This window comes from Xenopus laevis, chromosome 3L, assembly GCF_017654675.1.
Source record: "Xenopus laevis strain J_2021 chromosome 3L, Xenopus_laevis_v10.1, whole genome shotgun sequence".
Classification (NCBI taxonomy): domain Eukaryota; kingdom Metazoa; phylum Chordata; class Amphibia; order Anura; family Pipidae; genus Xenopus; species Xenopus laevis.
The window spans coordinates 80,207,837-80,225,549 of record NC_054375.1 but is presented as its reverse complement, the minus strand read 5'-3'; the positions used below and the strand labels follow the sequence as shown (position 1 = coordinate 80,225,549).

The 17,713-nt window shown below is 36.0% G+C and overlaps 1 protein-coding gene across 2 annotated transcripts in view; it reads left to right on the top strand.

The window, feature by feature from the left end:
• The window catches only part of LOC108711168 (TBC1 domain family member 22A), a 297,560-nt gene that overhangs the window by 218,283 nt on the left and 61,564 nt on the right, over positions 1-17,713 (top strand). For both annotated transcript variants that reach the window (XM_018252619.2, XM_041586439.1), the window contains exon 12: positions 13,455-13,550. In XM_018252619.2, the coding sequence (XP_018108108.1) occupies positions 13,455-13,550 (96 nt within the window). The remainder of the gene's footprint in view (positions 1-13,454; positions 13,551-17,713) is intronic.

The window sequence follows — 17,713 nt, the reverse complement described above, 5'->3', positions numbered from 1 at the left end:
CAAGTACATGTGTATTTACACTACAGTCACTTAAAGCCCCTTGACTACACAAAGGTTATCTCCATTTAACTACTTATATGACTTGGAAAATAATTGGTAGCAGTGATGATTTAGTGTCATATGAAATGGGATGTATGCTGCTGTAAATTTTGTGTTTTTTCATTGTAATTAATTTAAATTACTTTGCAGAAATGTGTTTGTCTATTCCTGTTGATCAGTGTCCAGAAAATAAAATTCACTGTGATTCTATATGTTATGTTCTATGACAATAAACCATGAACACTTCCAAGTGGGTGAATATTTTTATATGGAAGTGGAAATCATCAGTGGAAAATAATGCCAGGTTGTAGGAACAGCATCCCTGTATGGTGAATTAATCAGAATGTTACTGCTTACCTCCACCCATCATATAAGAAATATTTGTTATCTTCAGTATTTAGAGAAACATTTAAATGAGAAGGAAAGGTTAAAACTAAGTAAGCCTTATCAGAAAGGTCCCTCTAAATATACCAGTAAACCCCACAAAGTAGTGCTGCTCGGAGTCCCCTGTCAAAAGAAATGCTGCATTTCTTTCCTTCTATTGTGTACACATACTTCTGTATCAGACTTCCTGTTTTCAGCTTAAACCTCATTGCCCTGGACAAGAGCATGCTCAGTTTGCTCCTCTCCCCCCCCCCTTCTCTACTGTAATCTGAGCCCAGAGCAGGGAGAGACTCAGGCAGGAAGTGATGTCACACCACATTAATACTGCAGCTCCTATCCTAAACAAACAGAGAGTTTCTAGAGCTTTTTACTCAGGTATGGTAAAACATTCTACAGAATAAATATATCATTCTAGCTTGCACTATTGCAGCTAATCTATTGGCAATAAAATGCCTCCGTAGCTTTCCTTCTCCTTTAAAGGGTTGGATATTGGCACCTGTTTGCATTTCATATTTTATTATAGTAATATAATTATAGTTCACAAAAACCTATTTTATTTTCCTGAGAATTTTTACCTAGTCATACTGTTTACCCTTTTGTAAAATACATCTAAACAGTCTAAAAAGTCAGCATTAGTAGCACTGCTGAAAATACTGTTGCTCTTCTGATAACCAACTTTATGCGTTTAATGTGACTTTTATTCTATTAAGGTCGGGTTATTAATATTGTGAATTCTAAAATTCTAACCACATTTCTCCTAAGATATATTATAATTCTCTTTAGTTTTAGAACTTCAATATCTTATAGCCTAAATACCTGTTAATAAATATTCTTGAAAGAAAATATATGTAAGTAACCTGTGGATTTTAAATAAATCATCACCATTAGTACATTCTCTTCCTAAGCAGAAAAAGATCTTGGATAAAATCTTATTTGATTGAAATACTACAGAAAGAGAGTCTTTAAGTCATTAAATATATGCTGAGCCCTTCTTTAAATATCAGACATAAATCCTTAGTAAACCATAAGTTTAAAGCTGTTGCTGAGCAACCGATTATACAACGGGTTTCCTGCATCTTTCTAAAAGCTTTCACTCAGCCAAATAAAAGCTTCAAAATATTCCAATATGAACTGTACTTGTATTCCAGAGGGCTAGCAGCTAAAGTTTTTGCCATTGAAGATATTTAATGGGCTTATAATTTTTCCAAGAATGATTGTTTCTTCGGTTTTATTAGTGCATTTGATCTTATAATCTCTGTTATGATTGTGCTAACACAGTTATTCATCAATTTTAATATAAAATATCCCTGTAGCTGTAAGACCTTAATTAACAAAATTAGGTCACCTTCAGATTGTTTGTCTGTTAACAAAGTGAGTCATTTTTAAAACTAGTTTGGTTTCAGAAATTTCCTTTACTTTCTCTGTTTTCATTTGCATACTTTTGGCATAAGATGATTCAAATTAAGGTGTCCAAATTAACCTTAATTAATCTTTGCGTAATTTTTAAGAGGCATATTTATCAAGGGTCGAATTGATGAGAGTTTTTTAAAACTCCCATGAACTTGAAATTCGACCAATCAAAATTTATTAATAAAATCACATTTTTAAAACTTTAAATTGAATTCGATCCAAATGTAAAAAACTTGATTCAAGTTCAAACAACTCGGCAGGTTTTAGGTGGGGAATAGTCAAATTTTAATTCTTAAAGGGCCAGAGTATGATAAATCCCTAAAATAGAATTCAGATTTTTTTAAAAGCTCGAATTGAATTTGAATAACACCCTGGTTGAATTTGACAGTTTTGACCATAAAAAAACCTGAAAATTTGAATTTCAAATTCTCAATTCGACCCTTGATAAATCTGCCCCTAGGTATTTAGCCTGCTATTCCAAGAGTAGATTTACTGGGATGAGGCTTTCTAGTTTTTCTCAGTAGGCTACTAAATATTAATTGCAAGGGAAATAACTATCATTTTTACCATTTTTATCATTTTTTTGTAGCATGATCTAGACAAAGACTTACACAATGCTGGTTTAAATGCATCCCATGTGTTAAAGAACCCATCAGATGTTTGTCCTACTAAGGGTAATGGGACTCGATAATTAACTATTACTGTTTAAACATCAGAGTACCTCCATATGACCTAAAGTGGTTGTGCCATACACCCTTAGTGGAAATTATGGGGCAATTCACCAATAAGCTGCCCCTTTATACAGTCCAAATAAGCTGTTGCTATCATCTGAGCAGAACCCACTTGAGCACAATACTTGCCTGTCTTAGCACTACAACGAGAAGAAAGCCTGCAGTTGTATAACAGGGTAGAGAGAGAGCGGAAAGCTGACACAGAGGACCTATAGAGACAAGAGGACATACAGTGTCATCGATACATGTCACCAGCAATGATAAATGTAAAATGGTAAATAAAAAAAAAAAAGGAAACAAACTTTTTGTGTGAGCTGACATTATCGCTAAATTACTTTTCTACTGATTTATTGGAAAGTAGCAATGTAATTTAGCTGGATGATTACCTAGGATAATCCTTTGCTTTGGCTTCTGAGGAAAAGCGTCAAAAATTGTACACGGACTCCTGCAGCCAACCGGTGAGGAAAAGGCACATAAACATTCTGAACTGCTAAAAAAATTAATGGCAGAGTCTTTCAAGCACTACTTTGTGTTCAATTTTAAATTGGTGGATTCTAGGACCTGAGATCCAGCTTTTTTCATGGGTGCTACACAGATTATTTGAAAAGCAGAGGCACTTGAAGTCAATATTGCTCCGATTATTTCCATCAAAGCTGAGTAATTCTAAAATAAAACATATATGGGGTCATTTATGTTTTGCATGCACAAAAAGGCCTCAATCAGGCTTTTTATTTTTGCAGTTTGCACAGTGGACTGACTTTATCAGTTAGCACTTTGTACAAGATAGACAGGTGAGGGAAGGCATGTAGGTGTGTACACCCTCCAACCTCCTACTCTTCTCCTAGCTTGTGCATCATTCAGAAGCAGGGGAGTAACTAAGGGACCATGGGACCCTGGTGCAAAAACTCTACCTGGGCCCCACTCTCAGTCTGTTCCCGTGGAAGATGTGCAGCAGGCTCACTCTTACCATCTGGCCTCCTTTCAGTCTCTTTGGTGGGGGGGTTGGCCCAGGAGAAGTCACACCCGCTGCTCCTTCCAGTAGTCACGCCAGTGTTCAGAAGTACGAGGTAGGGAGTTCCAGAATATGCAGGTTGCAACCAAGCCCTGTCCTTACCACCTGCATATTCTGACACTGGGCTTTGTCAGATCTGGCATTGAAAGCAGAGTGCAACTTTACCTGGACCACAGGTGCCACAGCTGCTTGTTAGATAAGCACCAAGGGGTACGTTTCTGCATCCCTTAGGGCTCTAAGCACTAAGCACTTCCCCAAAGGTAACATAATTTACCCCTACAGAATGCATTTATTAACATTGTTAATGTCTAAATATACCATACACAATAAGATCTGCTCGTATGGCAAGGTCGCCAAACAAGTGAGATACCTACCTAAGGTGGATGATATGCCAACTTTTTTCTATATGTTTTTGGCATTGATGCATATTGTTTACATGTAGTGAGAAGTGTAATAAAGTGAAAATGAAAAATGAGATTAGGTGGGCACTCAATAATTCCAAAGCATTATTAAGGACAGGTTACATTTTTATTACTGTAGATGTGGAGCGCCCTCTAAGATTTGAGGTATCCATTTAATTAGTGCTTCCAGACATTTTCATGGGGTCATATAAACCGATTTGTTTCTACCTTACCTAAAATAACAATGAATTTAAAGAACAATTGATTTAGGATTATTTTAAACAAATAAAATATTAAACACATGTAAATTGTTTTTAACAAAAAGTTCATACCATTTTAATAGAAAAGTGAGCTCATTATCAGCTTCACATAGGTGATAAAAGGAATTGGATGAAATACTTACTTGGGTTATTTAGGTAGCTTGATAATTTGAGATACCTAAGGTGAAATCTCACAAATCATTATTTATCTGAAGATTATGCCTTATGAAAATAACTTATGCAGCCTTACAGTGATAACTTGAAGAAGAGCTAACTTTGTAGGTGAAATGTTATCTAAAACAAATTTATTTTCAGTGGTATAACAGCACTGAATTCATGTACAATACATTATGAGGTATGTTATATATAACCAATTTTCATTTTTATTCATTTATAAAGAGGTCAGAATGCCCTTAGATACTATACAGTCTTTACCATTTCAGCTATGTTTTGCATACCTATCTGCATTTACTTTTCCATGTTGTATTTATTTGTTGTCACACATACATTCATCTGAATCAGTTTAAGTGTGTGAAAGGATGATTTATATTCTGTTGGTGTGACAGTACTTGCGTAGGAATGCTACAGAATCTTTGGCATTCATTCCCAGTGCTGGTGTGATAACAGAATAAAAGAAGCTTTGCTGCTGATTGAAGTTAACTAGCTAGGCCATTGTGCAAGCTTCCTTGAAAATCACTTCTGAATACTGTTTTTGTTGGAAGGCTAGGTCAATGATTGGAATGCATAGAATTTTCTTTCAAAGGGAGGAAAACTATCTATTTTGCCTTCAGTTTTTTGGCGCAAGTGAGAACTGAACATAATACATTTGCTGTTTTCAGTGCATGCAAAATATTTAAAGGGCACTTATCACAGCCAAAATCAAACATATATTAACAATCTGACCAGTACAAGCTAAACACGTTTAATCAAACTACATATATAGATTTTTGAAAAAAACTGCAGGTTTTAAAAAATCCTTTACTTTGTCAAATGGATTCTTTCACTGAGGGAGTCCATACAGTGACTATAACAGTGACCATACTATGCAAATTTCAGGAGCATGCTCAGATTATAGCTCTGCCTTAAGTATTCTACCCAGAATGCCTTGTTTTAGTAAACTCCTCCACTTGAAATATCACGAGATGTCCCCATCTTGTCCCCTGCTGGTGATGTTATTATGCAAATTAAGCATTATGCAAATACAAGCATTGTATTATAAAATACCACTTAAAATAAAGTGTAAAATAAAGTGTAATACCCAAAGCTTATAAGAGCTAAACATATCTCATAAGCCATATATGCACTCATTTATAGAATAGGCAGCAAAATTGCACCTATATTATAATGCCATGTACCTAGTGCTTGCTCCTATGTATGTTCTACCATAGAAAGGCTCAGAATTCTCTGGTGCAGGAAAGCCAAATGAGCATGTGTGAGATACAGAACTCACTTTTCATGTTGTAGCTGTATGTGGTCACTATCAGTATTCGCATTATTGTATTGCTGTTTATATGCTAGTTGCAATTTGCTGCCAAATGTGGTCTTATGTTGGTTCACCCAGCACTGGGCACAGCATGGTTGACTAAGTATCTGAGGTATTGTTCTGTGTTTGCATTAAGGTTTATGTCTATTGTTAAATGTGTAAACTTACCCTGGTGGTGTTGCAGGGTGGTTGGGGACGCGCGCAGCTTTAAGTTGGTTGCGCGCTGATGCGCACTGATCTTCTATTCGGTCTCATGCGCCGCCCACTTCTGGGTTATTCGTGCCGGCGCCGTGATGTTGTGCATTGGCGAGAAATTCAAATATTTAAAGGCGCAGGTGCCAATTGTCAGTGCTCAATGTTAAATATATTTTTATAGTTCCTGGGTGTGTATATTCTGTGTTCTTGATCTGATACTGACCCTGCCTGACCCTGATAACGTCTAGTTTGCTGCCTGTCCTGATTATTGCCTGGTTTTCGACTACTCTCTTGGATTCTGTTCTGTACCACAATTTTGGTGTGTTTGACCTGGCCTGTGACCCCGACCATTCCTACGTCGCCTGTGTGTACCACATTGACTAATTGTTACTGACCTGGCCTGGCTTTTGACTACGCTCCTTGTTTTCCATTCAACAACCCCACGCTTGGTTTCCTTTGCTTGCTCATAATTCTCTCATTAGGCCTCTCATGTTAATGCCTAGTGGCATCCAAATAGCAGAGGGCTAGTCCCGAAGCCAAAGGCGGTTTTTATAGGCGGAAGGATGAGCCACGACCGGGTCCTTGGAGTCTGTTCTGAGATTGGGATACCTTGCGTTACAGTTATAATATATTTATCTATTTAGTTGCTGTTTTTTTCAGTTATCCATTCTTGTCAGGTAAGTGCCAATGGCACACTGAGCTGCACCTCCCCCCTGCTCCTCCATCTACCCGCACTGACTCTCCGAGTATGCGCACAGAAGCTGATGCTGGTCTTGTCAGTGCAGAGTCATGGAGCAGCAGGAGAGGAGTACATTGGCTTCTTCAGCAGAAAACATGTTGGCGATGAGAAGCCTAGGCACAGCCCCGTGTGCCATTGACCTAATAAATGAAATAATCTTAGTTATGTTTAATACAATATTTGTCTTCTAATGTGATTTTATGTTATTTTTGTCTTTTTGTGTGTATATTTTTGTGCTGTTCATATTCTCTGTCAAAAAAGACTCCCTTAACTGAACATTTTTTTACTTCTTTTATGTATTTATTATTTAAAGCAATGCAACTTAACTTTATATTATAATGCAAAGTGCATACTATAAAATAAATTTGACCCAATGTCTTAACACTCTAGAGACAATACAATAAAAAAAGTACTTGTTGCTGTAAAATATGGTAATTGATGAATATCTGTAGGAATGGATATGGTTGTGTTTTGTTTAATGGACTTACAATTTAATGCAGAGGTCTCAGTGGTGCTATTGTTTAATATAAAAGCTACTGAAAAGAAGAAGGAATGCAAATGAGTCTAGTTCTCAGAAAGAACTGAAACAATACTGGCAGTTTCTTTATTGTGTCCATTAATTAATGCCATATTACTCAGCTTCTTAGGGAAAGAAGTAGAAATGCAATTAGGATGATACATGAGGTAAGTAGTTTAGACATCAAAATGTAAAATATGTAATAATTATATTGTTAGATTGGAGTATAAGTTGTTTGTGATGGTGGTAATTAATCTTAGCCTCTACAGAACTGAATATTATTCAACCAGCTGGACAACACTTAGAAGTAACTGGGACCAAGACACACATTAATGTCTGCTAATAATAGACAGGAGAGAACAGTTCAAGGATATGATGCAAATTTATACAATACAAGCAATTCCTGTTGAATGGAATGGGCTTTAGTTGTCACATTAACACTGTGAACAATGCCACACTTTGATGTTGACCCTTTTAGGAATGATGATGGCATAGGAAAGAGCTTACAATATTTTTCATCTTAACTAATCTGTGTTTCAAGGTTGGTGGTTTACTATCTGGATCTAATTCCAGAACGTGTACACTTTACTAAACCAGTCATACCACTGCAGTCATTACATTGATGTACAGCATGTGTATACTATTCTGCCTGCTACTGCTGAGGCTTTAAAGGGTACTTCACATTAAAATGAATTTATTATAATGTAGACTGTGGTACTTTTGCATCTGATTTTTTTCGTGTTTTTTTAAATAATTTACTTTTTTGTGTTGTCAGGCCTGGAATTTAAACATCTTTCGGACTGCTTAGGCTTAGATAACCTAGCAACCAAGTCAGTCAGAAGTCTGAATAGAAGATGTATTGCAGAGGATCTGAATATAAATATAAATAATATATATATATACACAAATATATTTCAGTTCAAGAACCTCCTAGGAATGCTTCTCTTTTGGACCTTGTAATAACTAATAATACTGAACTCATCTCTAGCATTGGAATGGGTGAGCATTTAGGGAATAGTGATTATAACAGTCTCCTGAGATTATGTTGCAGAAACAACTCTATGTGGGAGTAACTAAAACACAAAATTTTAGACAGAAGAAATATGGGATATCTTTAAAACGCTGCTTAATAAATATACATGACAGTATATTTCCCTTGTAAGCAAAGAAGGTCATCGCAATGCAAAACTTTTGTGGTTTGATAGAAGTTTTGGTGTGAGTTTAGGAAAACATGTGCTTTTAAGGTATTCAAGTTAGCCGGGACAACTGAAACATTTATTAAATACCAGGAGGCCAATAAAGCATTCAAAAAACCTTTTTACTTCATTTTTCAGGATTCATTGAGGTCTGGCATGGTGCCAAGAGACTGGTGAATTGCTGCAGCTTTTCAAAAAGGAATCCTAGTTAGTCTTATGTCAATGGTGGGAAAGCTTTTTGAAGGGTTATTAAGGGAAAATACTTGACTTAATTGAAAATCACAATACTATGAGTTTGTAACAGATCTTGTCAGACTAATCGAATTGCCATTGATAAAAAAGTGAGCAGGAACCTCAATTCTGGAATGGTAGTGGATGTAATCTACTTAGACTTAGATAAAGCATTTGATACAGTATCACAAGGTTTATGGTTAAATTAATGAATATTGGCCTGTAATATAGTAGGGCACATTTACAAACACTGGGCAAATTTACACCTGGGTAGTAACCCATGGTAACCAATCAGAGGTTTGCTTTCATTGCTCAACCTGCAGGTGGCTGGAAAAAGCCACTTACTGTTTCGTTGCTATGGGTTACTGCCCAGGTGCAAATTTGCCTAGTGTTTGTAAATGAGCCTCAGTATTTGTACTTGGATAGAGAACTGGCTGTAGTGAGAAGTATAGATTACAAAATTGTGGTATACAAAACATTTTCTGATTGGACCAGTGTTGTTAGTGGAGCACCATAGTGGTCTGTCCTTGGTTCAAAAACATCTCTATCACTATTACAAATAAGCATTTTTAAAATCTTTCTTATATTCCCCTCTCAGAACTGTTAAAAATTGTATACATTATTTGACTGTAGAATGTATTTGATAGGTACCTAGACTGTGAGCTACATTGGTTCATGGACTAATAGGAATTAATGTATAATCTCTTTAAAGCTCTGTGAAATATGATGTTGCTATATAAATAAAATATAATAATATGTTTCTGAGGTTCAACCACCTACTGATCATGCAGATCAAGCTTTGCTATGGTCTATGGCAAAACAGTTGTTGCATCTTGATTTGTTCATTGTTGCCATTTTCTCTCTCCAGACTAAATCTTAAAGGAATTGTTCAGTATAAAATTAAAAACTGGATAAATGGGTAGGCTGTGCAAAATAAATAAATGTTTTCAATATAGTTAGCCAAAAATGTAATCTATAAAGGCTGGAGTGACTGGATGTCTAACATAATAATTCCAATTTGAACCGAACTTACTTCATTAATCCCCTTCATTTTGAGTGCACGTCTTGGAGCCTGTTCACAGCAGCTCCCCCATAATAAGCAGGTAAATATCCATTGACAGCACTTCGAAATTCTTTAAAACCGCCTTTAATAGTTTGGAGTTATTTGCACAGCAACACGATGCAACGTTTCGAGTGGCACTCCACTCTTTGTCAAGCATGCTTGACACGAAACGTTGCATCTGTTGCTGTGCAAATAACTGCAAATTATTAAAGGCGGTTTTAAAGAATTTGGAAGTGCTGTCAATGGATATTTACCTGTCTAACATAATAGTCAGACCCACTATTTCCTGCTTTGTATCTCTCTTGGTTTCCACTGATTGGTTACCAGACAGTAACCAATCAGTGACTTCACGGGGGGCCATTTGGGTCATAACTGTTTGCTCTTGAATCTGACCTGCAAGCAAAGGATTAATTGCTAACTCATTACATTTTTGGCTAACTATATTAGAAACAATTTTTATTTTGCACAGACTATCTATCTTGAACTTTCCCTTTAAATTAGTCTGACTGGTAGTTTTAGCAAACTGCAAGCATACTAATATATTATTTTAAAGCAAATTTACAAAGTAATTTTTGCTTAACTTAAGAATTTTGTGCCATCAGAATTCTAAGCTAGTTGAATAAGGTTATAAATGGATAATATGGAGAAAGCAAATGCAGGAATCATTAATGGCATAGTTATACAAGTCAGTCCAATAATTCTACTGCTGTCAAAGCATGCATTTTTATTTGATTTTTGGCTTCTGCCCTGAATGGTGTCACCAATCAGGCCACATAAATTATTCTAGTTTATCAATTTTTGGTCAGCTTTTGATTGCAGAGCAATCTATAGTATTATTAAGTCCCATTGAGACTGATTCAATTAAATTAAGTAGGAGAAATAACAGCCTGCAAGAAAGCAGCTCCATCATAAAGTGCAGGCGCAAATCACATGATTGGGGGCGGCTGGGAAACTGACAATATGTCTAGTCCCATGTCAGATTTAAAAATTAAATATAAAAAATCTGTTTGCTCTTTTGAAAATTGGATTTCAGTGCAGAAGTCTGCTGGAGTAGCAGTAGCAGTAACTGATGTGTTTTGAAAAAAACATGTTTTCCCATGACAGTATCCCTTTAAGGAAGTGGTGGAAATAGTATAGGACCTACAATTTCCAATTCCAAGCTTATTGTGGGACAAGCAGTGAGCTTTAATCACACTATTTTGCTGTAGTGATCGGAAAGCTTAGTGTACCTTTTCCTTTCTAGTTACTCAGGAAGAGGAAATATACTTTTACAGCTATTCACCACAGGCATTAGTTTGTGATCAGAAATGATACCTCATATGCTATGTACCAATAGGCAAACATTTATTTTCTTTGAAGTCAACTTAGGCCTCTCCTTTTTTAGCACAGTTGGCTCAGTCATAAGTTGAGTGACTGAATAACTCATCCGTATAAATATTTTGCTCAGGTTTGAACATGCCTGAGATCTTTAATGCAAAAAGCCTTATTTTGAAAAACAAATGTAACCTATATACACTCATACTGAAATGTTGCATCATTTTATATTCTTCAGAAAGCTGACACTAGTGAGACTAATAGAATGATAAAAATACTTAACACTGTTAACTCTGAATATAGGGCAATCCTATTTATCCTATGTAAGCACATTAATACTTTCACAAGTGATGAATGTTTGTTACCAAGTGATATCATGAGTAAATGGGTTCTTGATCTACTTTACATTTGTTTAACTCTCTCAAGAATGAAAAGTGATAATTTCCAGGGCAAAAAATATTCATATACTAAACACCAAATAAAACCGTAAAGGAAGAGTTCAGTGTAAAAATAAAAGCTGAGTAAGTAGATACGCTTTGCATAATAAAAAAAAATTCTAATATAGTTAGTCAAAAATGCAATCTATAAAGGCTGGAGTACCTGTATGTCTAGCATAACATAACAGAACATAACTTCCTGCTTTTCAGCTCTCTAACTTAGTTAGTCAGCAACTTGAAGGGAGGCCACGTGGGACATAACTGCTCAGTGAGTTTGCAATTGATCCTCAGCATTCAGCTCAGATTCAAAAGCAAAACGGTTATGGACCATGTGCCCCCCCCCTCAAGTCACTGATTGGTTACTGCCTGGTACCCAATCAGTGGAAACCAAGAGAGCTGCAAAGTAGGAAGTGGTGTTCTGGCTATTATGTTAGACATCCAGTTACTCCAGTCTTTAAAGATTACATTTTTGGCTAACTACATATATTAGAAACATTTTTTTTATTTTGCACAGCCTCTCTATTTATCCAGTTTTTATTTTTATACTGAAAAATTCCCTTAAAACAAAGGGTTGTAGTATTTTTAATTGTGCCCTTAAGTGCACCAACAGCTGTGGATATGAAGTTGCAACTTGAATGTGAAAAATGATGAGATTTAGGGACAGATTTATCAAAATGTGAGACTAAACATGCCACAGGAATGAATAGAACGTGGTGAACTCTTATTTTGTTTTTCCAAAAAATAAAAACCTTGGCACATAAAATCTGCCAAGCTTTTTATTTTTTGGTTGGGGAAAAAAGAACAGCTTGGCAGGAAGCCCTGGTGTTCGAAGGAAGAGTTTAGGAACTTGTGTGGATTTAATGACTATAATGAGAAAGTTTTCACATATATAAAACTTTGAGTGAAAATGCCCCTGAACATCCTTTGTTGAAGCTCAAAGGGGTGCTTGCACTCTGAATACCACTTCACTAAGGAAAACTTCAAACAGTGATGCGTATATAGAACAGAAAAAAAGAAAGAATCACATTATGTGTGGAGAAAGTTCTTCATAGACTTGAATGAGTGTGTGAATATTGTAGATGTGTATATTTTTTATTTTCTCTGTATCAGCAAGGCTTAGATCTAGACTGTTTAGTGTCATTTGAAATGGTGTCACTGAATTTCTCAAGGTATGTGTGTATGTTGTGTGTATATTGTTACATTGGGTGATATTCTTGCAGGTGGCCACTTATGAATGTAGATGTTTGAGATTTTTAAGTATTTGTGGTGAACTCATATAAAAACAGTTCTATTGTTATTTAGAAGGACTTATTATAGCACTAAATAATTGTTTTCATCCTGATTGGTCCTAGAAAAGAATCATTGTTTAAAACATTTTAATACTCTTTAAGGATCAATGGGGTTGTTCACCTTTACATTAACTTTTAGAGGCACATTTATCAAGGTTCGAATTCATGTGAATTTTTAAAACTCTCATAAACTCCCATAAAAATTCAAAATTCGACCTATCAAAATGTATTAATAAAATCAAATTTTTCCAACTCGGACAAATTGAAACGACCCGAAAAAGTGGAATTGAATTTTAATCAAATTCTAGATGGATCAAACTTGATTTGAGTTTTTTCTCTGAAAAAACTTGAATGTCAGGAAGGCTGAAAACATCGGGGGCAGTAACCTTCTTATATGTATAATTCAATCTCTTATCTAAACCACTAACTTGTTTTTAGGGTAAAGTTGACCCTAGTAACCAGGTAATTGCTGAAACTCTAAATTGAAAAGATGCTGAATAAAATGCTAAATAAACGCTTGCAGTAAAAGTAAATAGATGCAGAGTTTGTTTCAGGTCTAATCACCTATAACAAGTAATCAGCAGGTAGCTTTTAGTTGTCAGTCATCTGTTTAAAAGCAAATATCTTATAGGTTATAGGTTACTGTACCTGGACAAAATGTGTGACTTTCATTACATATGAGATTAAAAATGTGTGTACTGTATCATATATTTTTAACAAATATCCATAAGACTGTCTTTTTTTATCCCACAGTCTGAACCCGAAGGCTTTTCCCACTTCCATTTATATGTTTGTGCTGCCTTCCTTGTAAGATGGAGGAAAGAAATTTTGGAAGAAAAGGATTTTCATGTAAGTAGATAAATAATATTACATAGTATATTACTTAGTTTGATAAGTTACAATGTTGTTTAAACTTTGGGTGACAAAGGCAAATTATTACATTCTAGTTTTGCAAGTGATAGTAACTCATACTGTAACTAATGTCAACTTTGGTTATGATTTTGGTAACTAATAGGATGAAACTCTTATACAGTATGTAACATATTAGTGTTATTGATTGTTCTGTAAATAGAACTGTACATGCACATTTTTATTATTTGTCCCTTACAGAATGTGAACCCTTGTTGAGTTAAACTCAAGCCAAAACAACTTTTTGTATAATGATAAAAAGGAATGTATTGTAAAAACTCTTGAAATCGAATTCATTGCCTAACTGTACAGCAGTGTAATAATTTACATACCAGTCATCATCTTAGGCTCGACAGTATCTAAGAGAACTTGTTTCATTTAATGGTCATGGGTGAAACTTATACCTCTTGCAATAGTGAATTTGTGACAGGCCGTAACAAATATGTGCATTGCTACTATACATTTCCTACACTTAAACTGTAAACATGTCTTCACTGTACAATATCTGCTCACATTTCAGTGGTTGTTTTGCTTTTTTTTTTTATTAAGTTGACAGAGCATTTTTACTGAAGAAAGTGGGTGGCAAGTGTAAGTGTTGGATGATGTTAGTTCATGTTTTAATAACTTTATTGATTTGTATTGCAATGTAGGCACCAAAAATAGATAAGTAATCCTTTTTAAAGCTAGTAAATATTCACTAGATTTCAGATCAAATGTTATCCTTTTAAAAATGTTGCAAAACATATCTCAAACTATATTTTTAATTTATTAACATTACTCTGTCTAGAAAATTCTAATAACTATTCAACTCTTATTTCTGTACTATTCAGTCTTCATAAGTTTCCCACCTCTTAATCATATTTTCAGTATTTTATTACTGCCTTTAAAAAAGCGTACAAACTTAAGGTGGGCTATTATGACTCCTTGGGGAACAGATCCTGTTGCTGGGGGTTTTTAGATTTTCATTAGGGTATGTTATGTCAGTCTGTATAACCCCTGTGAATATAAGACTCCTCTAGCACCCATTCTGTAGGTTTTCTGTCGCTTTATTGTACTGGGGGGCGTAGTTCTTATTTGTAGGACCCTGTAACCACCCTAAGATATTTGTGGCAGGACTGGCCTCAAGCCACTAACTTAAATATAGGAAACAACAAAGATATGTTCTCAGTTTGGAAGCAAGCATGCAGAACCTACCAGATCCATGTCTACAAGAAAAAAAGATATGACTAGGTTGTAAAGTTCGAGGTGTAGTATACCATGCCTAGTTTTCGACAAGAAAGGCTTGATAAAGGGCCCTGCGAGGCCCGAAACGTAGCCCTTTGTCTACTTGAATTGGAGCCAATAAATACCGTATATACTTGAGTATAAGCCGACCCGAGTATAAGCCGAGGTACCTAATTTTACCTACGAAAACTGGGAAAACTTATTGACTCTAGTATAAGCCTAGACACAACTACAGCCCTGTCTCCCAGCAGCGCACATTCTGCCGAAGCGACCCCCCCAGCGATCAACCGGATGTCTTTGCAAAGTTGATGGTGACAGAGAATTGTCAAACGGATTACTGTGTGCATTGTCCCACTGTCCCACTACCATGTGCAGAGGGTGCTGTGTGATATTGCCATCACTGTTAATCTTTCGTATAACCAACAGAGGGCGCTGTGTGATATTGCCATCACTGTTAATCCTTCATATAACCAACATAGGGCGCTGTGTGATATTGCAGTCACTGTTATTCTTTAATATAAACAACAGAGGGCGCTGTTTGATATTGCAGTCACTGTTATTCTTTCATATAACCAACAGAGGGCACACTGTTATTATTTCATATAACCAACAGAGGGTGCTGTGTGATATTGCAGTCACAGTTATTCTTTAATATAACCAACAGAGGGAGCTGTGTGATATTGCAGTCACTGTTATTCTTTCATATAACCAACAGAGGGCGCACTGTTATTCTTTCATATAACCAACAGATGGCACTGTGTGATTTTGCAGTCACTGTTATTCTTTCATATAACCAACAGAGGGCGCACTGTTATTCTTTCATATAACCAACAGAGGGTGCTGTGTGATATTGCAGTCACTGTTATTCTTTCATATAACCAACAGATGGCGCTGTGTGATATTGCAGTCACTGTTATTCTTTCATATAACCAACAGAGGGAGCACTGTTATTCTTTCATATAACCAACAGAGGGTGCTGTGTGATATTGCAGTCACTGTTATTCTTTCATATAACCAACAGATGGCGCTGTGTGATATTGCAGTCACTGTTATTCTTTCATATAACCAACAGATGGCGCTGTGTGATATTGCAGTCACTGTTATTCTTTCATATAACCAACAGAGTGTGCACTGTTATTCTTTCATATAACCAACAGAGGGCGCACTGTTATTCTTTCATATAACCAACAGAGGGCATTGTGGGATATTGCAGTCTCTCCCCAAGTGAACTGTTGGTATAGGAATGATTAAAAGTGACTGCAATCTCATCTACTGCCCGCTGACCCGAGTATAAGCCGAGGTAGACTTTTTCAGCACATTTTGGATGCTGAAAAACTCGGCTTATACTCGAGTATATACGGTACCATGAATACAAACACAGTCATCTTGTCAGTGTGCCGCAGTGCTTTGGACTTTGCATCTGGTTTTCGACAAGAAGCATCACTTCAAATGGTTCAAGGGATCTCTGCCATTGACCTTGACAGGTTTTAGATGTTCTATCGAGCTATTTCCATGGTCGGGGTATATTAGATCTCGAAAAATTTGAGTTTTGACAAAAAAAATCAGCCCAGAAACTTGAATTTTCGTGGAACCTTAATAAATAACCCCTTAAGGATCACATTGTATTTTTGAATAATTTAAAAATCAGATAAAAAATATTAGATAAAATAGCTTATAATAATGTTAGGTAAGAAATTACCTTTTCTATGCTCTACCTTTTAAAAATACAGAATACTTGAAATAAATCAAATGAACCACTCAGTACTCACTGCTGCTAAAGCTGGTTTGGCATGTCTAGTTTTAAGGATCTCTTTGTCTAATTAAGGATGCTGTAGTGCAAATTCATATTATTTACCTCTTACATAATGCATATCTATAAATATGTCTGTGCTAACATAGACACTATAATTAAAGGGACACTGTTGCTATTATAATAATCCACTCCAATCTCTTTTTATTTTGCCAGTGCTTTCCTATCTGATGGGGTTATCGACCCCACCAACCATAGAGCATTATCCTCAGTCTAGATGTCTACTGATAAATATTTCATCTTATTTATAAAGTTAGCAACCAGATAGATTTAATTCCAAATAGGTAGAGTGGAAAACATATATAATTGACTGCTGTCTGCAATATACTAAAATTTCAGTATCCAGTATCCCCTGGTTTGGTGGGTCTTAACTCTACTTTTTAGCATTGTCTTGAGAGCTGTTGCTTACTTTATTGAAGAAGTCAACTTTTTGGGATACAGTATACACATTAAAAAACTCTATTACACAGAGGCTTGCTAGAAACTTGTAACTGTATCTGGCCTAAAACAGGCCTTCCCAAACTAGTGAACAGAAGAACATGGTTCACACTAGACCAGGGATCTGCAACCTTGGCTCTCCAGCTGTTAAGGAACTACAAGTCCCACAATGCATTTGCCTTTAGACTCCTTCATTAGAATCCTTCATTGCATTGTGTGACTTGTAGTTCCTTAACAGCTGGAGAGCCAAGGTTGCAGATCCCTGCACTAGACTCTCTCCTTCAAATGGTCCTTTGCTAAGTGGAAGAATGAAGGTTGAGGGTGTTGTTTATCTACACATCTCTTGCTGTTGTGTAAAAATAAGAGGACACCAGAGGTTCTTACAAACAGAACAAAGGCTTTATTGTCAAGGTGTTACAGGGTTATTCATTACTAACTGTAGATGATCACATCAGATGCACTCATAGGTAGAGCAAGGTTCTTTGACACCACTTTAGAGTCAGCCTGGTAGGTTTAATGGTTTACCTTTAGGGTTTCTTAGCCAAGTGCTCTGGATCAGGGGCTAGAATGTAACCTTAATCCCTCTTCGGTACTGCAGTCTCTTCACTTTTGGCTAGCAAAGCCTTAGGAA